We start from the raw sequence: 21,866 nt of genomic DNA on the forward strand, positions 1-21,866 counted from the left end.
ATGAGGGCATCACTCCGCACCCAGAGAGAATGCGGTGCTCTTTCATTTTTTCCTTCTTTGGGTTTGTCTCAAAGGACATGCTAGTGCACTCTGATGAAAAAGAGTCATTGCACAATATATTTTTCCTCCACAGGCGCTCCTATCTCATAGATCTAATAAGGGGAAAGTACGGAAGTAAAGAGAGGTGTGAAACTTGTAGCTCTTGGATGAGCCGGTTAGGTAAGCAAAATGCACAGGGATAAATCAGTTTTTTTTTTCAAAGGAGTCAGAGAGACATAGAAACAGACAACTAATACTCTATTATGAGTATCCACCGCAGTCAGTTGGCCTATCACTAGGCCAGTCAGTTGGCCTATCACTAGGCCTTCGATTCCACCAAGTCTTTATAAATGATTAAAATCTGCATTGTTTTACAATTCTCACGATCCAATTTCCACGTCCTAGATTTCTGAAGACGACATGTTATTGTTTGATGTCTTCTTCTGTTATTTTAGAGTTAATAATTCAGCACTCAAGGGGTTATGAATTTACAATGAGAATTTGGGTACGCCATTTCGGAGTAGAGCTGTGTTAGAATCCCTGTAAACTATTTGGTTTTGTTTGTTATGAGGGTACCTTTACATGAGTGTTGCCTCGTACAACCCTTGCTCCAATTTCAATGACATAGCCATTGTAATTACCACACGTTGTGTCTCATAGGGAAAGAATAAGAATGATGGATGACTGTTAAATTGCAATACTGATTTTAAAACCACACTCAGAAATTCATGAAAAGCCTCCATTAAAAGCATTACCTCAGTGAATTAACCTTCTATTCATTGTCCACTGTGGGATGCATGAAATGTAGTGCCCCCCCTTTCAATACTTTTTAAATGTATCCTTCCTTGAATTCATCACTGATCTGTACGTGGATGGATTGTGTAGTTTCCATCCCCTTGCTTTGACCAATCAAACCTGTCGGATCATTGATTACTCCAAGAGCAAGACGAAGAGTGGATATATTTTGTACACCGTAAACAGGGCCTTTGTGGGACAAATAGTAGCTCTGGGAAGTCACAGGATATTTAGCATCGATAGTGGGAGATGTAGCCTGGAGGCACAGAGAGAGACAGAAGACTTCCCCCTCTAGTAATGCATCACACATGTTTGCCTGAATGTTGTGCCAGTTTTCCACTGATGGCCACGACACACTCGCACTCCATGGATATTAATATTTCAGAGAATAGTTGTTGTTAGTTCCAGTCTGATGGACAACCTTGTACAAAGAGTCAACTTGGTCCAAGAGCGGGTGAATCTGTCTTATAAAGTGATAGACCCCACGGGGCACACACGTCAATTCATCTTCTATTCCACATCGGTTCAATTTCATTGAAACGACGTGGAAACAATGTTGAGTCAACCAGTGTGTGCCAAGTGGGACAGCATTATTCTCCAATTCCAGATTTCTTTGGGGCAGCGATGGTTATTTGTTTTCAGAAACAAAATGACGGCAAGTAACAAAAGCTTATTTTCCATGAGAAAACTAAATTCACTATAGGTAGACGGATGAATGTGAACCAAATAGGTTTACGCTATTAACTGTTGTATTAATTGCCTGGCTTGGCCTTGGTGTGATTTCTGACATCCTGTCTAACGAAATAACGTCAGTTGAGGTGAATTCACACCGTAGAACAACAAAAAGTAGGCCCATTGCATTTTAATTCCCTGTCCTGATGGCAGCTAATTCATCATGGTCCTCGAAAGACAATGATATTTAACCGAGTGGAGCTCACCTTGAAAATGCCAACTGCCCTCATTGTTTGAGGGGTCGTAGGACTCCGTTGAATCATGCCGCTTGAGTTTTCCTCTCAACTGGTTTCTGTAGCCCTGAGGACTTTGCTCTTCCAAGGATTTGTCTAACTGACATTGAGAGGAAAGCGTAACACATGAAACATGTTTAGCTCCAATAATGGTCCAACAGCAAGGAATTAGTGTCAACATATCATCAACATATCATCAACATTTCAACATCAACATGTCAAGGCTTTAGAAGATAAAATGTTAGTTAAAACACATGCGTGTATCTAAGTGTTTTTCATATTTACAATTAGAGAAGATGCGAGAAGGTCATGTCAATAGGCAGGTTTCCATTGACCCAGGTATATTAGACAAAAGCAATGTTGCAAAAAAATATGTGTAATGGAACTGTCAGCTATAGGAGATATGTTTTAAAGATTGACACAGTTTTTATCCATTCGACAGGGCTGGATTTTTATTTTGTCTCAATTTCTTTATTGAGAAAAATGTTAATGGAAACTGTGTTTTTAGAATAAATGATTGCCAAATCATTTTTAAGGTACGCGGGGTCACGTGATATCATCACGTAACTATAAAGCTCCACTCCACAGTTTATTCTAAAATACCCACTGCTTGCAAAGTCTATATTTCATCTATAACAAATCGTGTTTCTTTGCAGGACAAGCTAAGGATTGTCTTGACTTTCAAGAATGCCTGAATTGCTTCGCCATACTTTTTTGGTTGGCAGATTCATGTTTTAACCACTCAATTATTTCAGCTCTAGGCTGCAGGAGAGTTTCACCATGGCACAGACTATCAACTATTTATTAACGCACAATTTGCCTAAATGGATAATGGAAACACTGCATTTTTTGTCCTTTTTTTGTGTCATTACGTCCAGCTGTTTTTATCGACACGAGACAGTTCAATGGAAACGCACTATATCAGGCAATTGTTGCATCTATTTTCTATGCAAACGCTCGAAATGTCGCTAGCGTCAACCCAAATGTCACTAGTCTCTAAATATGTCCCTTTAATGGGATATTCTCATTTGGTAAATATGGTAATAAATACACACACACACACACACCTTAAAAAGAGTACTTGTTCTTGGACCATGCTCAAATCAAGGAGCCACATCGAGTGATTGCAAATTATTATTCACATGCTGACCTGCTGCTGGGATTGATTGTCAATTGCATTTTAGACAGAGACTGTTCAGAGAGTGCGAGCGATATTGCATGTAAAAAAAATCCCTCAATGCCCTTACTGTTCATCATTGTTACTGTGAAATACATACATTTGAATGCATGATTGTGCTTAAAACATATATTTTGGAAAGCATGCTGTAGTATTTGAGTGGAATAAGCTTGAAGTGGATTCACTCAAATGTAGGATGCAAATTGGAGTCCACTGGGCTTTGTTTGTTATCTTTCGTAATTTAGATTCATTATATTACAAATGTTAGATCTGCATTCTGCATCAGCAAATGACCAATATCTTTTTGTTTTCATTGCCATTTATGCCTTACATTGCAAGGCAAGAAGGCGCAATATGAAGAGCCAGCAGTAACCCATTAACCTACCCTCTCAGGCCCTGAAGGGCTCAGTGTGTGTTTAAGATACCTATATACCCACAACCTTTTTACAGGGCAGTAGAGCATCCGCTAACATTTCCGTAAGAAATACAAAATGGCAAAGACATGGACGCTCTCGCTCTACATCAATTTCCCTAAACAAATAACCCGCTGCCAACCAGTACACACCAAGTGGGTTACACTGTTGAGGCCACATTTCATCTGAATATGTTTGACATATTTACAAAGGATAATCATTATTATGGCACACAATGACTGCCAAAGCCTGTGTTTTGGGCAAAAATTTACCCGTTGGTATTTAACTGGCACAGAGAGGGGAAATCACTGCAATTACCCAAATTTCGCAGATTGGCTTGGCTGCATTGTTGGATACCCCCACTGAGCACTTTGTGAATGGTATGAACAGCAACCTGCAGCTTTACCACACCTTAAGGGAATGAACTCGTAACACACAAACTCCAGCTGACATTGGAATGGAGTGCAGTGCACATTAAGAACCCCGTTCTCTCACAATAGCGCCATGCAGATGTTGATTCTATGGAGTGAATGGTGTTTTTGGATTTGATTGTGTTTGTCATTTTTGTGTGAACAGCCAGATGATACGCAGATTCCTACTTCTCTGCGGAGAAACTGCATGGCATACTGTTTTAATGAGAGGTTGACAGCACTGGAGGAATAGACAGAGGAGAGATTAGCGTGTATGTGTGATCATGGGAGAAAGGCTGGGTTCAATATATAGATTTGCTTATCTCTCTCTGGCGCGTTCGCTGGGGGCATCTCTATAAACATACCTTCTCCAGGTGGTGAGAGTCAGGCAACGCTTTAACACGAAGGAAAGGTATTTACTAGGAAATTTAAACACTAATTTAGACTCTGTGTGATCTGCAAGAGAAAATGTACCAGGCACAAGCAACACTGTTTTAATCACAATGTGCAAGCATGTGTTGGAACTGCAAAGTAATTATTTTTTGTTGCCTTTATTTCAATGGTCAACCTTCATCAGTGATTATAAGGCGTGTGGGAATGTCTGAAACGATCCCTTTTAACTCTATGCAACATTGTTCTAATAAAATTATTTTAGCATTGTGAAACATCTATGTAAATTAAAAGAAAAGCTGCTGCAGGGGTTTCAACTCAAAAACGTTACACTCGTTATTAATGTTCTATAATGCAGAAAGTCAATGTGTTTCTTATTTTAAGGCCCTTATAATGGCGGCTTCGGTACCTATAAAACTCTAATTCCCATCAGACGTTGCGTCCATCCTGCGTGTGTGCTCTGAATGCAAGCGATAGAATATTAGAATGTTTGGAGGCTGAGAGACTGGTTAAGTATAGTAGGCTGCAGCGCTGTGTTGGATAGCAGGAGGAGCCGCGGCTGCTGAAAGAAAGAGAATGCAAAGACGCTGATGGAAAAATTCGAAGATTGCGTTTAGAAACAGATTAAGCTAATCAAATATTGCTTTTGAAGCATAGCATTTGGTTAGAGAGACAAATGGTTTAATTACGGACACAGCAACCAAATGAAAAGGGGGATTCAGCAAGAGGTGAGAAGCCGTAGGCTATACGGTATTTCAAACTGTAACATTGAAAAATGGGCAAACGTTCCACATTTGCTTGAAGTTAAAAAACACTTTTTACATTGTATTTTACAAGATTAAGGGCCGCGTTCAGCTCATTGACCTATTCTTTGTTTGTAGGAATGCCATTGTATTTTAGATAGTGTAGGTTTTTAGACTGACTAAAGGTGTTAAATTCTATTCCATTTGAAATGGGTGAGGTTTTTTTTGTCATACAAAAGACGGCGTAGCCCGATCAGTGTTTGGCCCACTTTTCATCGATACCTATGACAGTTTACTACCCCTAATACATATTTGTAGGCTTTTGCTTGCGGTTGCATTTCTTTAATGAGTTTAAAACTGCCTCTTTGTCATGTATTTCCAAAATGAGAGCGCTGTAGCAGGCTATTGGTTACGCGATGAGGTGGGCGCTTAGAAAACAGGAGAAAGGTGAATAACATTTAACAGACATAATACACGTGTTTTAAATTGATAGACATATTCCACTCACTGTATTGGCGATCTGAAAAGAAACCACACTTCCAAGTTATTTATTTTAGTCATTATTGCATCGTGGGATAGGGAACGTTAATGTCGCTGTATGCAGATAAAAGGGGGTCCTCTCATTTGGAGTTTTTTTCCCCCGGATGTGAAATGTTTGCGATTTAAAGCCACCTAGGAAGGAAGGGAGATCAGTGAGTAGGTTAGAGATACTGAACGAAACCTTGCCAAGTCTCCAAGAGTGTGGACCATCTACAATGTCTTGTTAGTTACTGTGTTATAAACACGCTCCCCCATTCTGCAAAGCTATGCATTTTCCAGTGAGAGTGAACTGTGTAATTGTATAGGCTAGATAAAAGTTGAATCTGTAATCTTATTATTATTTTATTTTTTTTACAGCAAGCTTCTGTTTATTCCAGGAAAGTGACCAGGCAATCAATGTTATTGGAGAGACCAACACAACTCTGGCACTCTCAAATGTTAATGTAATGGAAACTATATACCCGCTCCAGTTTCCCTATGAAATGTATCAAGGGAAACAAATCACTGACTCTCAGGGCTAATTTGATCAAGCTGCGGTTGAGTTTGATAGTGGATGCACTCAAAGCCCTGTGCCCTGTCATGCACAACACCATGTTAAAGCAACAAACCTGGAATAACACTGAGCATTCAGTCCAGCCAATGAGAAAGCCATGGAAGAAGTTAGTGGAAAATGTACAGTACAAGCCTCAATTGTGACTCTTTTTTTGCCCCAGATATTCAGCGACGTCCCAAAAACTGCTTTTCTCGCCCACAGCCATTCTGTTTTCTCAGAAGGGAGCTTCAGTTGCACACTGTCTTTATCACAACACTAAGGACAGCTGCAATCAACTTGGAAAGGCACATGTGGGGGCAAAAAAAAATGGATACTCAAATTTACAGCTGGCCTACTCTGGGTTGAAAATGTGAGGGCAAGGAAAGCCCTATGAGGAAAAGCCAGAACAGCAGTATCTCAAAATGGCCCAAACCAGTTTGCTGCAGGGGAAGCGCTTTTACTGCAGGGAGTGGGTCTTCCACAAGATCCAGCACTGTCTCCAGGAAAAGACTAATGGCCTGAGTGGTTTGACCAGCACTCCCAGCAAGCAGGCCGGTGCCTCCGGCACTGGCGCATCTAACCCCTGTGGCAGCTCTGCAGCAGGCTCTGCGAAGGCCACCGCCTGGGGGGTGTTGCTGGTGGGGGGGCCTGGGAGTGGGAAGACGGCCCTGTGCACGGAGCTCCTGTGGCCCTCTTCAGCCCAGGGCACTCATCGGGGGCTGCAGCAACAGAGTCTGGCCTTCCATTTCTGCCGGGCGGACGACTCGGACACACTCTGCCTGGGCGGCTTCATCCGAGGTCTGGTGGCCCAGATTTGCCGGAGCGGCCTGTTGCCGGGTTACGAGGAGAAGGTGCGCGATCCAGCGGTGCAGAGCGTCCTGCAGCCCGGGGAGTGTGAGAGAAACCCCACTGAGGCTTTCAAGAGGTAGGTGAAGCCTGCTGCCCCACCCACTTCCCTCCACCCCCTGTCCTTACCCCACCCCTCCCACTTTTACTGCTCACACACTTCCCTTAACCCTACCCCAGCAGTCCTCTGTCCCGCTACCCATTGACATAGTGTTTGTGTTGTTGTTTTCCCGTTCTGTGGCATGCGGTGGGACTGTCCCCGCTAGCCCTTAGTTGAGAAAAAGGTCAGTTATTTTAAGTGGCACCCAGGCTCAGTTGGCTGGAGGGAAGAATGTACTGCTTGGAAGTGTGTGACTGACTGCCCTATATGACGACGTGGGCTGCACATGTGAGACAAAGTACCGTACAGGATCAAGCTTGGTCATAGAATGTGATCCACACAGACTTTTCTCTCTGTAAGACTGGGGCTTTAAAAAGGGGCTTGAACCTATATTTGTAAAGGAACTGCCTTGTGTGTATGCTACTTGCACGACTTGTCAGCACGATGGGTCAACCAGTCTATACTATACACACATGGGATGGAATGCGGTGTTGAACACACATGCCTCTTGTCTGGCCATCTGGTGATGCTTATTGCACCATCTCTACATCACACACTGGGAAAGTGGGTCAAACGTTCGGCGAGGTAAATCATTTTTTAAATGGCCAATGGCCATTGATTTCCCCGGTCTTTCACATCTTTCCCAAAAGAAGCTGAGGAAGTAGCCCTGTGTCAGTTATTTTAGTAATAAGGCCACTATTGATGCCTGGGACTTGACTGTGACATTTGCGATAGAAGGCAGGTTAACATGGGGGACATAAACAACCAGTGGACAGACAGAGGTCCAGTTCTGGTCAGTGTCAAGGGAATGGAAAGCTTCTCACAGACAGCATCACCAACCCAGCCTGGCCTAACAAGTTTATTTCTTTACCGCTTCAGGTTTGGTTCAGACTCTGTGGACAACGGACAGAATTGTTATCCAACGGAGATTACAGCCTTTTGTTTGTGGAGTAAATATGCACTCTGGAGAATGTCTTATCACCATCTCTGGTGTAAAAGAATCTTGGGCACTGTTGTACACAAATACTAGATCCTATCAGGTTGCAGAAAGTTGGGAAGTGGAAGATCTGTATCGCAGCCAATATCCACCGCTCGATCTTTGTGTCCGGACATGTTCAATGGGCAAAGCAAGCAATGGAGGATTATAAAAGTGTATTCTTTTCCCAAACTTAAGGGTTCCCCTAATTTACTTTAGAAATGGAATCTCATCTCAGGTGAACATGTTCCAAAAACAAGGCTACATTGTTGCTCAATAATGAAAAATGGTGTGTTCATTTGTAAAGGTTGGGCTCCTGGTAAACAGGACTGGTGGAGCCTTGACCTCAGACTCTGTTTTAAGGCCTTACCAGCATGTGAATGCCAGAGGGGTTGGCCAAATTCCTTGGCCTAACAAGCATGTTTGTTGATCGTAATCACTGGTTGTGTCAATACATTAAACCTGGTTCAACCTGGTCTCCATCCTATGCACTGCCATCCTCTCCATTCACCGTTGTGTGTGCTATTATAGTCACCAGAACAAGTTACATACCTTTACTCTTCATCTAGATAGAAACAGCAACAAGTGTGAAAACCCGGGAGGAAGGTGGGTGGGGCGGAATTCAAGCAGCGTGTAGGACTGTTGATAACCAACAAAACTGCACAAACTTGGCAATATACAATGGAATCTCACCAATTTACTCATGTCATCTAATTGCAACATGCTTTCCCTCTAGCAATGGCCTCTACCGTGTTTTGACCAGAGTACTAACAGTGGAATTAATTTGACCTTGTCGTTTGAAACTATCAAATAGTCTCCCTGCAACATGTCTAGCTTTTTTCCCCAGGACAAAAGAGCACAAATAAATAGGTGGAATAAACTCAGTCATGTGGGCACTCTAAATGGCACTGGGAAATGTGCTGAAAGAGCAGGTTCTCTTTTTGTTTAGGTGAGAGCATTTGGGGTTTGTTTGTAAGGGGGATTTTTAAATGAGCGTGCAGTAGTTTGAATAACTGCCAGGCAAATCTGTGTGTTGGGAGCAAAGGAACCTTGGAAAGTGATCATGGCTTGAATCTGATAACCAGGTTTGAGTTTCTTGGCAGTATTTTGTTCACTCAGTGGGTCAAAGTGTTTTCCTTTATGATCCTTTTGCTAAGAAAGTTGAAGGAAGTTTTTCTAAAAATTAGATTTCTATTTTCCTCCAAATTAACATTAGCCACTTAATTGAATTGACTCATTAGTCAAAATATATACATATCTTCAAATGTTTGGGGTCACTTAGAAATGTCCTTGATTTTGAAAGAAAAGCAAATTTTTTGTCCATTAAAATAACATCCAATTGATCAGAAATACAGTGTAGACATTGTTAATGTTGTAAATGACTATTTTAGCTGGAAACAGCTGATATTTAATGGAATATCTACATAGGCGATTTAAAGCCCATTATCATCAACCATCACTCCTGTGTTCCAATGGCACGATATGTTAGCTAATCCAAGTTTATCATTTCAAAAAGGCTAATTGATCATTAGAAAACCCTGAAGATCTCATACAACTCTGTGTAGGGCTGGGCGATATGACAATATATATCATGTGACGATAGAAAAACGTCTATCGTTTCATATTATGCTCTACAGTTTATTTCATTGTGTTGCAAATCACACTCTTTACGGGCAATATTTTTTGTCAATTGGATGACGCTTTGCATTCTTCTACACGTGCCGTGTGGGAGGAAATTTGCAGTACAGACAAACATGGAGGAGAGTGAACGTGACACAGAGCACAGAGACACGGAGCTCATAATCCAAACGCTCTTGCAAGTCCATCTGAACGTCAAACTTAAGTATAGAATAAATCTTTAAGGTGTTGTTATCATAAATCTTCAATAAAGTTCCAACCGGAGAATTCCTTTGTGTGTAGAAAAGCCATACAGGTTGCTATCATGTGAATTGCGCGTGACCAGGACCTGGCTCTCTGCCAGTAACCTGACTCATTCAGCTCTTATTCAGCCCCACAACACAGTAGAAGCCTCATTCAAGTTTCTAAAGATGGTTGACATCTAGTGGAAGCCCTAGGAAGTGCAACTTCATCCATATCCCGCTGTGAATTCAATAGGGGCTGGGTTGAAAATCGACCAACCTCAGATTTCTCACTTCCTGTTTGGATTTCTTCTCATGTTTTTGCCTGCCATATGAGTTCTGTTATACTCACAGTCATCATTCAAACAGTTTTAGAAACTTCAGAGTGTTTTCTCTCCAAAAATAATAATATGCATATATTAACAACTGGGACTGAGCAGGCCATTTACTCCGGGCACCTCTGGGCACCTTTCATCCAAGCTAATCAATACTGCCACTGCAGCCATAAGAAGTTTTAACAATGTCTATACTGTATTTCTGATCAATTTTATGTTATTTTAATGGCCGAAAAATTTGCTTTTCTTTCAAAAACAAGGACATTTCTAACTGACCCCAAACTTTTGAATGGTAGTGTATATATATATATATATATATTTTAAATACATAGGCCTGCAGCTAGCAGAGCAAGGTAATGTTCTAAATCTTTATACATGCAATGGCTGTAGGCAATGACTAGCTTGTTGCTAACATTTACAAATCAAGTTTGACAGCAATATGCAGCTTTTCGTCTACTGTAATTTGGCTCTTCAGATGTTGTTAGTAACATAAGGAGAAACTTTCAGAAACTCTGTAAATTATGGATGCGATCTGGATGTAGGGCTGGGCGATATATCCAATTAATTTGATTAATTCAAATGTATGTTCTAGCGCAATGTTCCAAATGCCTGTATAGCAAGAAACTCGTTTTTTTTGGTTTTGTTCCTTCGGTGCTATGTGTACAATGCACCTTCCCACTCCCACACAGACTCCAAGCCCCTCCCCCTGCCACTCACAACAACAAAGACGAAAGATCACTTCTTCCTTACTGACAACAAGCAGTTTCAACTCACTATTTCAATTCCAGGTTTGGGCCAACAGAATCGGTCATATGGACAACGAAACACACTGAGATAATTATTTAACTGTATTAGAGGATAACTTCACCTTCTAACGATATGCTTGTTTTGTCTCAACTCCCAACAACTCACATACGTGCATATCAATGAACATGATTGTGGAAAATTAATGCTCAGTTTCTGTCAAGCACTGTATTGTAAAGTACTTATGCAAAAATTGTTTAAAGTACTACTTTAGTAGTTTTTTGGGGTATCTGTTTACTTTACTATTTATATTTTTGACAACTTTTATTCCATGCATTCCTAAAGAAAATGATGTACTTTTTACTCCGTACATTTTCCCTGACACCCAAAAGTAATCATTACATTTCAAATGCTTACAAGGACAGAACAATTTTCAAATTCACACACTTATCAAGAGAACATCCTTGGTCAACCCTACTTCCTCTGATCTGTCAGACTCACTAAATACAAATGTTTTGTTTGTAAATTATGTCTGAGTGTTGGAGTGTGCACTGGCTATTGGTAAAACAAAAATCTATTGTGCCAAATGATTTATACTTTGACATTTGATACTTAAGTATATTTAACACCAAATACTTTAAAACATTTACTCAAAGTAGTATTTTAATGGACGACTTTCACTTTTACTTGAGTCATTTTCTATTAAGGTATCTTTACTTTTACTCAAGTATTACAATTGGGTACTTTTCCCACCACTGGTGACGCACGACGTTGCAGTACCACGTACCGCTAGCAGGATGTTCGCCACAGACTGTTAGCGCTAGCTGTCTAGTCTTTGTTTTTTAAATGTGTAATGAGCATAGAAAGACGCAATTGGTAACACAATCTCATATTGAGAAATAAGCATCTTCACCAGGTTGGCCACTTGATTTCAACATCTAAACAAAGTGTTGGACAGGAAGGTGTGTTCATAAAAGTAAGCAAATAGAAGAATGCTGACTACTCAGTAGCACGTGGGCTTGTGCTTGAGAGATTGTTTGTAAGACCTTTGTTATTTTTCTATAATGCCTGCTACCAGAAGTTGGTCATTGTGCATGGTTCTGGTTACATTTGTAACAAGAAGTGCATTTTCATAGAGAGAATTGAAAGCAGGGTCAGTGATTATGGCCAAAAAGCAGTTTACATTTTTTGTAATAAAACAATTGAATCATTAGTGGGTTGTGGAAGGCTAACATTTAGCCTAGGTATAATTTAACAAGCCCTGAATTCATTAGATTATTGCTGGCTGTTTGAAAAGCAGTGTATTTACCTTTAATTGTGCAACAAAGCTTATTTTGAGAAAAAATATATATTATAGTATATTTTGAATCGTCCATAAGTATAAACAAATCTACATATGATTTTTAGGACGTATCACCCATCCCTACCTGGATCTATTGAAACTCTGCTGACACTATATGTTCATGACATATGTGACCTGATTCAGGAAACTAGGCGTATGTCGCAAGTCATGACCTCACAGGAGAGCCAATTGAAACGTAAAAAAATATGTTTTTATCAAAATGAACTTTCATGTGGGGCGGCAAGTAGCCTCGTGGTTAGAGCATTGGACTAATAACCGAAAGGTTGCAAGATCGAATCCCCTGAACAAGGCAGTTAACCCGCTGTTCCTAGGCTGTCATTGAAAGTAAGATTTTTTTCTTAACTGACTTGCCTAGTTAAATAAAGGTAAAATAAAATAAAAATGTGCCTTAATAACAACCTTGTATGCCATCTAAATACGAATACAATTGTTAAATTACCAGCCTTGTTGGTTAAGCCACAGAAAAAAACAGCAACTTTCCCACTAGCCATGATTGGCTGAGATAATGAGAGGGCTGGACATGCCGAGAGAGGAGTTCGGTTTGGTCTGCCATGTAGAATGCATCTGTCTATTTGAGCTGGTCAGTTTGTGTTGGTAATCATGTCGAACTCATCTTTTTTTTTAAATGTATTGTGTAGTGGAGCTGCATAAGCGTTACTCTCCACTTTCAAATCAAATGTTATGTCACATGCGCGGAATACAACATGAAAACAGCTAGCTAGCCAGGTAAACAATGAACCTAGCTAGGTAAACAAAGTGAAAGATCACACACATCACGTAACAGTGAAATCACCTTACAGTGAAATGCTTACTTACAAGCCCTCACGTGAGCTGGCTGGCTCGTTAGCGAACGTTACGTGATGTGTGTGATCTTACACTTTTTTTTTACCTAGCTAGGTTCATTGTTTACCTGTCTAGCTCGCTGTTTTCATGTTATCCAGAGGTTAACAAATTATCAGCCAGAGCACCAAGTGTGCGCTCTGAACGCTCCGAGAGCGAAACGAGATGGGGGGGGGGCTAAAGCTTAAGAGGGTGTAAACGATGCTGAATGGTTGTAGATAACGAAGAGCTCTTCCCTAGATACCAAAACATTCAAAGGCCATTTTCTCAAAAGTGAGTTACAAGTTTATTAACTTTCAACTTTTTGTTCCTCAAATATACAATTTTGTAGCTCTGAGTCTCTACTTATATCCAACGTAAAAAACAACATTTCAAATTTTGCTACATAAGACCGAATCCAGGTGGTGAGTCACACATGGTTGTCTTAAACCTCACAAACCTGTGTCATGATCATATATCCTAAAAATGCATCTCAACTCCTGAGTTTATTGGCAAATTCTTGAATTTGTGCATTCTACAGGTGCAACAGTGGTAAGTACCATGAAACAATGTTTACCTTCACTAGGATAACACTGTACCTGCACACATTATTATAAGGGATACTTATTGTAAAGTTGTACCAGTACATTTACTCTTATTGTAGTCATTTCAATAAGTAATTGCTAGTGGCGTTGGGGATTACAGAGCGGCAGTTGGAGCGAAAAAAGAGGATGCTAATCGAAGATGAAATGCTCCGCGCCCGTCATGCGTTGCTCGGCTGCAGAAAGACTCACTGCAGATTAGGCCACTTTTTAAAGGATGCCGCGATGACTCAGCATTCTGGAGCCAGCCTCCCTGTCCACGTCGCTTTGACTTGGCATACAGGGGCTGTGGGTATGGGAGGGGGTGTTATCGCACTAAAAAGCCCAAACATGTGCATCAGATCCCCTTTGCGTGTTTGCATGACGAACGGGTTAAATGTTAACGGAGCTGTTGCCTGTGCACGTTAGAAGGTCGCTAAGTGATATGAAATGAAAGCCCCAGCTGCGGTTGATCTTCTGTGCTCTCAGAGGATGTCAATCGTGCAATGCTGTGCAGGATATCAGCCTTCTTATTCTGTCTCATTCTGACCCGAGTGAATGGGAGGGGAGGCAGTTACTTACGCTTTGTCTGGCACATTATGTTTTCTTGTGTTTCCTCATCAGGGTGAAATACAGGAGACCATCTCATTGTCATTGTCAGACATCTAGCATGCTGTGTACTGTGTTGCGTGTCCCAGAGTCAAATTTAACAGTGGTATAGAAGAAGGCGCAGGGGGTCGTGGAGTTGGAAGGGATGACATTTCAGATCCCACTGACAGTGTTGAATAATTGTCCATCTGACCTGGGAATGCACACCTCGTCTGGGCGTTCAGGGGTTAGTTTTTGTTCATTCAGCTATAGCTTAAGTTGTGCACTTTTTCTGCTTTTAAGCCATTTAAATTAATTTTCGGTTTATACCAAGTTGATCTCGTGTTTTGTTTTCTTGGTCCAAAGCACAAAGTAAGTTGCTTTTGTGCAGGTTATTTAATTGTATACGCTAGCCACTTCTGTCTCTATCTTGCATTAACTGAGCTGTCTATTGAGCACTGTTTATTAGACAGCTTGAACATTTTTATTACCAGATGCCCTTTTTGTCCTTAAGCCAACTAATTTGCTGTTTGCACCTTGAATCAAGTTACTGCGAAAGACTAAAATACACAGCACCATTGCACCTCTCACATTCACATTGATACCCCCCTCACATTCACATTGATACCCCCCCCCCCCCCTTTGTTTTGTACACTGCTGCCACTCGCTGTTTATTATCTATGCATAGTCACTTCACCCCTACCCGAGCCCAGGTAGGAGCGAGGGGGGGGGGGGGGGGGGGAGCTATACTGTTACACTGGCAATACTATGTAAGTCTGTGAAATCACTCAGTCCAAGGAGGAATAACATGAGTTCATTTATGATTTTGGAGGAAGTGAGAGAATTGCTAATGCAATGGGGTAACAGCGCTTGCTGTGTCATGGCTGCCATTTTGCTAAATTCTCAGAATCCACATTGCTCCCAGCAGAACCCCTCACATTGTCTCGCTAAGGTTTATTCGTTAGGAGAATATGATTGGAATTACACCATGCTTTATGTATAAATTAATAATATGCATTTTCCAGATTGGGAGCTGGTTGCTTTTTCTTTCTCCACCCCCTGATGGGGCCATGAGTCAGCTGTTGTCATGCAGTCTTTTTCTGCTAATCTCTCCTGACTAAGGCAAAGAAGCTGAGCAGGCTTTTTTCTCCAAATGGAATCGTTAAATGAAGAAATCTTCATTTTCTTCATTAAAAGAGTCTCGTTCAGGTGTCCAGTGGACCCTGTGCTAGTCGCTATTGCTTTTCAATGGGGTCTCTGCAGTGACTAGTTGACCCACCTGCTGTTCTTTTCCATTAATAGAATGGTGTCATGGCCGGCCATGCACGGTATATTGGACCTGAGCCACAGTCTCCCTGCCCCATTGCATGATGAAGGAAATTTCAAGCTCAGCCCCCACCCCATTAAAGCGTCTCAGTAAATGTGTAAGACGTGAGCAAGGTGCCCAGGGCTGCCTGTCGGCCTAAACATCTTCACTGAAACTTCAAAGCGAAGCCCACATTGCACAATGTGGCCGGGCCGTGGAAGATGGGGACTGCAGCACAACAGATGGCGGGTGCGTTAGGGACATTTCACATTCTCTTTCTATCTCTAAATGATAATTGCTCTCCGCTATTTACATATGTCGAAGACGGAATTAGAACAACCAAAATAGTTAGTGTTAACGTGCGGGGCAAAGGATGCGTCACAAAGACACTCATCATTGGCTGAGGCTCTTCGGACGTTATTCTGGCACCCAGCCCATTGTTGTGCTCATTTCAAGCCCCTGTCTTCGTTCCGGCAGGGAGGTCAGTTATCAACAGTTCTGAAAGCAGTTGATATTAAGGAAAAGAATAGCTCTTTGTCTCATAACAAGGCCCACATTGCTGTCTCTGTGAATTTGTTTGTCTGCAGGCGGCGTTGCTGTAGTTGTTGGCAGTACACAAACTCTGCAGATTGGCATTCCTCTTGGCTGGTTTTCCTGTCTGTGCTGCAGATTCGATGTGGGGCTGCAGCCGTCAGAAAGAGCAATCGGCCATGTTTCTCTGAGATGGAGCGATGTAATGATGGAGCTTGCAGGTTGATGACTGCGCACTACCCTCTTTTTCTTGCACTTGAGAAATTGAGCTGTTGGAAAAATAGAGGATTGGAGGGGAGGTTTGGCTGGAAAGTGTTTGCTGAGCCCTTGCATTGGAATTGCAGTCTGACTAAAAGTCATGTTTAAAAGGCTCCAATTGGATCAGCGAGGGATATGCATAACTAAGCGCTGTTTTAGCTGTGGCGGTAATTTACAACAGCAAAACAACAGTCTCAAGACTGGAATCAGGCTGGGGGTAGCCGCTCTGTTCTGTACACAGGCACTGAAGTTTTTCCAGCACAAGCATGCAGGTTGGGAAAATAAAACGGGAACAGATACAATGCTGGCTTCATGGCATTTATGCACGCAGTCATAATACACGTTATCATTCGAGCAAATGGGGTCTTCACTTTTCCCTTTGGCTTTCACGCTCATGTTATTTCAAGGTTAATGCAGCATTTAAACCCTTGGGTTTGTGAGTATAGACAAGGATTGATGTGGTTTAATACTGTACATTATTCACAGTGTAGTGAGGCTGTTTTTTGAGGGTGTGTAGGCTCAAACACAGACAGCGTTTTTTTAACGACTTTCAAAAGATTTTCCTGGCTATTCCAGACAGTCGTCGGCCTTGTAAACTGTCACGTCATCATTTGATTAATATGGACCTGCTCTGTCTGCTTTCAATTGAAATTCAGTTGAAATTCAGTTATTTCAGCTCCCGGCTAAGAACAAATATTTAGGACACAGTCTATATACAGTACATACAGTCCAGTGTTTTCCCCAGGATTTTTTTTCAGAAGTGTTTGGGGGGGGCATGTCACCTGTTATCTATAACTGCAGGTTTCAATTCCCTAAGGATTTGCATTTGCACTGTGAAGGCCTGTCAAGGGCCTGAAAGCTGAACTGTGGATAGAGAGACCGTTACTAAGATACAGTCAAACATGTGACTCAGACCGACATTAAATCTATTGTTGTTGATGTACGGTCTGCAATCATCCTCAACTCTCTTCAACAGCATCAGCTCGCAGTGGAAAGCGCTAGGTGCACAGAGAGAGTTCTAAATCTCTCTCCTCTTCTCTCTTGCCCTAAAGGTGTGTTCTCCTCCCACTCTTGAGTGCCAAGCCACCTCAGCAGGCCCTCTTCCTCCTGGTTGACTCCATCGACGAAGGCTGTCAGCTGGGTGAGGGAGAACAGAGGTCTTCAGGCTCAGGCACCCCCAGGACCATCGCTGAGCTCCTGGCCAGCCACCACGAGTACCTCCCGCCCTGGCTCCTTCTCATCTGCTCAGCACGCCGCCAGAACAGGGCCATCACCAAACTGTTCACAGGTAAAAAAAAATAAATAAATATGTGAGTTCATACAGGCACCCAAATGAAGAGGGTGATGGGGCCCAAATCTGGGATCCATATGGTGATGCTTTTGTTCAGTATTTGGTATTACTGTAAACTGTGTTTGTTTTATCACCGAATGGAGGAAAATGTATTGCAAAATAATTGTTGTTCCCTTTAGACAGCACAGCTGGCCACGCAAACAATTAACTGGGATTTGGCATTTTGTATTGACACTGGTCTGTCTCCTTGAAGAAGAAAACAGAATTCTAACTGCTTTCATTTGCATACATTAACCTGATGTTTTTCAAGAGATATATGGATTTCCTTTTGTGTCTTCTATAAGGCGATCCTTGCAAAAGCCTAGTCTTTTCACTTCTATTTAAACTCTTACTGAGCAGGTCATGCCTTGTTCTTCCGCACTACAAACTTTTCTATTGCGTATTGTGATAAATGTCAGCCTTTTCTGCAGCTATTAAACAAAGCACACGTCATGCTGTGCTCCAGCCGAGTCGGCTCAGAAAAGGCTAATTCCGAAGACATTTTAACATCATCAAATGCTAAAAAGATTAGGGCCTGCCACAGAACGTCTAAATATCACGATGCCTTACGAGAACGACTACTGCTCGGTACGCCATGACAAGTCGAACTAGCAGCCATTATCTAGTTGTCAGAATGCCAGCCCACTATTGGGTGATGAGCAGAGATGCTGGCGTAGCATTAATCAAACCAGAAAGAGAGAGTGTGGGTGTAATATCCGCCGCAGAACCTGCACGTTTGTGTGTCCCCTTTACCTCTCCAAACACAACATGTGGGGAATTCAGATGCCCTCCTGTTGCTGCTTGAAACATTATGTAAAACCCCGTTTAAACACCTCTGCTCATTCTGTGCTCTGTTCAGAAAGTGGTTGATAATAACAATTAGTTTCCTGAATAGAATTCCTATGCAATGCTAGTTTAGGTGGGTGTTTCTGGAATTGGGCACAGGGTTAATGCAGGGAATCTGGCACTTTTGAACAAGAAGATGTGCTGACATATTCTGCCAAATAACTGCAAATATGAATGTAGCTGGGCAAACACATCACAATAAATGTCTAGAGAGATTCAAATATATTTACATGCGCTATGTAAAAATACTAACTTGGATCTCAGTTAAAGACTTGGGATCGAATGGGGATCAAAAGCAACCTTTGGGTTTTGGAAACCTGCCTGAAGCTCTTCTATGGCAGTGTTATCTTTTGTACATGAACAGGAATTTGCTAGAGGATTTTTTTCCCCCTAATCGATATTTTGAACCTATTGTGGACCCGGCATGTTAATTCCGATGGACATAAAATAGATCTGAAAAGAAAATGGAAGCATTGCACCGAGACAATTAAATGTAACAGTTGCCGGAAGGTCTGCAGTGGCATTTATTTCTTATTAAACCAGTTTACACCGGTGACCTGGACCTGCTGCCTAACAGTCTTAATTTAACATAACCTAGCAGCGGGTGAATCATAGCTCTGTAATGTCTCCTTTTCATACCATCATCAACCCACAGAACACACAGGTACATTGTTGAAATGGATCTGAGCGGAAGGTAGGGATGTAATGATTCACCGATACACATCCGCCCCGATTCAAATGTTTAAGACACAAGTGCAGTCTTGGGACCCCAACCCTAACCAAATGTAGCATGAGTCTGTCAGAAAATTCCAACGTTACAAATAGCTGGTTCACATTTTTTGTTGTTGTTCGTATTACATTCTATCTAACCTTCCGAAAATACCTCTCGTCTTTTGTGACAACCGTTGACAGTCATTGATCTCCAAGTCATTTTGCATGCCGGACAACCCCAGGCAATATCAGTAGCCTAGTCAAACTGCACTGTGCTCAGCTTCGCTCGCTGACCAACGCGAGGCAGGCAGTTTGTTCCTGATCTTGCACATCTGCACGGCACCTTCAGCATTCTAATGCTACATGGATTTTGTGATAATAGCCTTTATTAATTGAGTGACAGCCTATGTAGTTTGCTAGGTTATTGTTATCTATGTTGAAAATGTGTTTTGCCAGATTAAAAGTATGCTACAGGAGACAACTCTCTTCTGGCTATACCTGCTGAACGGGGCTGGCAAATAGATTTCATTTTGATTATTCGAGGTTACCATCAGCAATAGTTTTGGTAATTTTGCTTTAAACAATCAGTTTATATGGTAATTTTGTGGTAATTCTGCTTTAAACAATCAGTGTATATGGTAATTTTTCGACATACAAGGTAAAATGTATAATTTCATAACGAGGACCGCAATCACTTTTGCGAGGCGCACTGCATGGCCGAAGCGATAGACGAGAAGATCACTATGTGAAAACGTTCAAATGTTCAAAACCCTTCGATTTTGAGATGGGGGGGAGGGGGGGTGAAATGTCATAGTTCATTTGTAAACAGTAAATATTGATACATTACTAGCTCAAACACTTAATCTGCAAAAATGGCAAGTTAATTAGTGGGTGATGGTGATTTCAGAACCCAGAGTAGGGGGGGGGGGGACCAAAAACATCTTGTAGTGAGGGTGGTAGATGCCTAGTCTCCCTTATGGCTCAGCTTAGGTGCCTACATAGTATACACAACATACATCATTTACACGCGCGCGCACACACACACACTAGTGATGGAAAGTTCCGCTGTTTTTATTGATTCAGATCTCTTCAACTCGTTCAGTCAAAATAATTAATGTTTCAACTCATTTTGTTCATTTCAGACAGTAATGCCCAGAGCACGCAGGACCCCTATCGGCGAACGATGAACTGAAAACGCGAAAGAGCCATGATTATACAAGCATCTCGTTCACATGTCATTCACTTCAAGGGGCTTATTAGAGCTGTCATTTGTGACTGAGAGTTGTTCAAGTGTGCTTTATACAATGTACATTTGTTGACTGCTAGGCCTACAAACTAAATTATTTATGATACATTTCAAACAAGGTCTAGTTGTGGCCGCAATTGGACTAGATTATGAAAGACTTGGTGTAAAACATTGCATAAGGGTAATAGCACAATATTGTTCGCGAACTGCAGCACCCCAAATGATTTGTTCTTGAGTTCCAGTTTGTCGAGCAGGGGCTGTGTTTGGTTCTACAAAGCTGTGTCCATCATAACATTAAATAATCAATGAATTGCATTCAATCTTGCACCATGCAATAAAACATTTATTTGTATTCCCTATGCTGCCTCAACTGTAAGGGCTTTAATTATGAGTGAAAACGTCTAGGAGCAACAACGGCACAGCCGCAAAGTGGTAGGCCACACATGGTTTTCATGGTTTGGGCTAGGTCCCTTGCTTCCAGTGAAGGGAAATCTTAACGCGACAGCATACATTCTAGACGATTCTGTGCTTCCAACTTTGTGGCAACAGTTTGGGGAAGGTCCTTTCCTGTTTCAGCATGACAATGCCCCTATGCACAAAGCGAGGTCCATACAGAGGTGGTTTGTCGAGATTGGTGTGGAAGAACTTGACTGGCCTGCACAGAGCCCTGACCTCAACCCCATCGAACACCTTTGGGATGAATTGGAACGGCGACTGCAAGCCAGGCCTAATCGCCCAACATCAGTGCCCGGCCACCCTAATGGTCTTGTGGCTGAATGGAATTAAGTCCCCGCAGAATTTATTTTCCAACATCTAGTGGAAAGCCTTCCCAGAAGAGTGGAGGCTATTATAGCAGCAAAAGGGGTACCTACTCCATATTAATGCCCATGATTTTGGAATGAGATATTCGCCGAGCAGATGTCCACATACATTGGTCATGTAGTGTACGTATAGAATCATCTTGAAAGGGAAAGATGCACATCCCTAGTGGAAGGCTTTGTCCAATTTGCATACGATTGACACTTTTCAATTATTCCATTCATCCTGAGCGGAAATGTACCAGAATGTTGTGATTGCCTCCAACCATAGATCCTCGGATTTAATTTGAGACAACACCAAAGGTTGGTGATGGAATTACCGCTGGTACATGCCACCAATCTAAATCTCACATGATAATCCTTATCAGGAAGTTGCTTCCTGATATAATAGTGATTTTAATTATTACTGGGATTCTTTCTTACAAGCTGCTCGCTGCTTAAACAGACAGCCCTGTGTTTTGGTTGTTTTGATATGGTTTTATTGAGAGGATTATTCTCCATGGAACAATCTGATAAACAACAGTTATCTCTTGTGTTTTCGCTTTGACTCCCCTCCTCGTTCCCTTTTGTTGTCTTTTTGATAAGGGACAAACCCATGTCTACTG

The 21,866-nt window shown here is 41.8% G+C and overlaps 1 protein-coding gene across 3 annotated transcripts in view; it reads left to right on the forward strand.

Annotated features, from left to right (window-relative positions):
* Positions 1 to 4,672: 4,672 nt before the first annotated feature.
* Positions 4,673 to 21,866, forward strand: part of LOC139390566 (ankyrin repeat domain-containing protein 50-like) — a 36,486-nt gene continuing 19,292 nt past the window's right edge. The window contains exons 1-3 of one of the 3 annotated variants that reach the window (XM_071137768.1): positions 4,673 to 4,917; positions 5,830 to 6,929; positions 17,363 to 17,598. In XM_071137768.1, coding sequence (XP_070993869.1) covers positions 6,427 to 6,929; positions 17,363 to 17,598 — 739 coding nt within the window. In that variant the 5' untranslated portion in view covers positions 4,673 to 4,917; positions 5,830 to 6,426. The remainder of the gene's footprint in view (positions 4,918 to 5,829; positions 6,930 to 17,362; positions 17,599 to 21,866) is intronic. The other 2 variants (XM_071137770.1, XM_071137769.1) reach the window with 2 other exon arrangements.

The sequence above is a fragment of the Oncorhynchus clarkii genome, chromosome 31 (genome assembly GCF_045791955.1).
Source record: "Oncorhynchus clarkii lewisi isolate Uvic-CL-2024 chromosome 31, UVic_Ocla_1.0, whole genome shotgun sequence".
Classification (NCBI taxonomy): domain Eukaryota; kingdom Metazoa; phylum Chordata; class Actinopteri; order Salmoniformes; family Salmonidae; genus Oncorhynchus; species Oncorhynchus clarkii.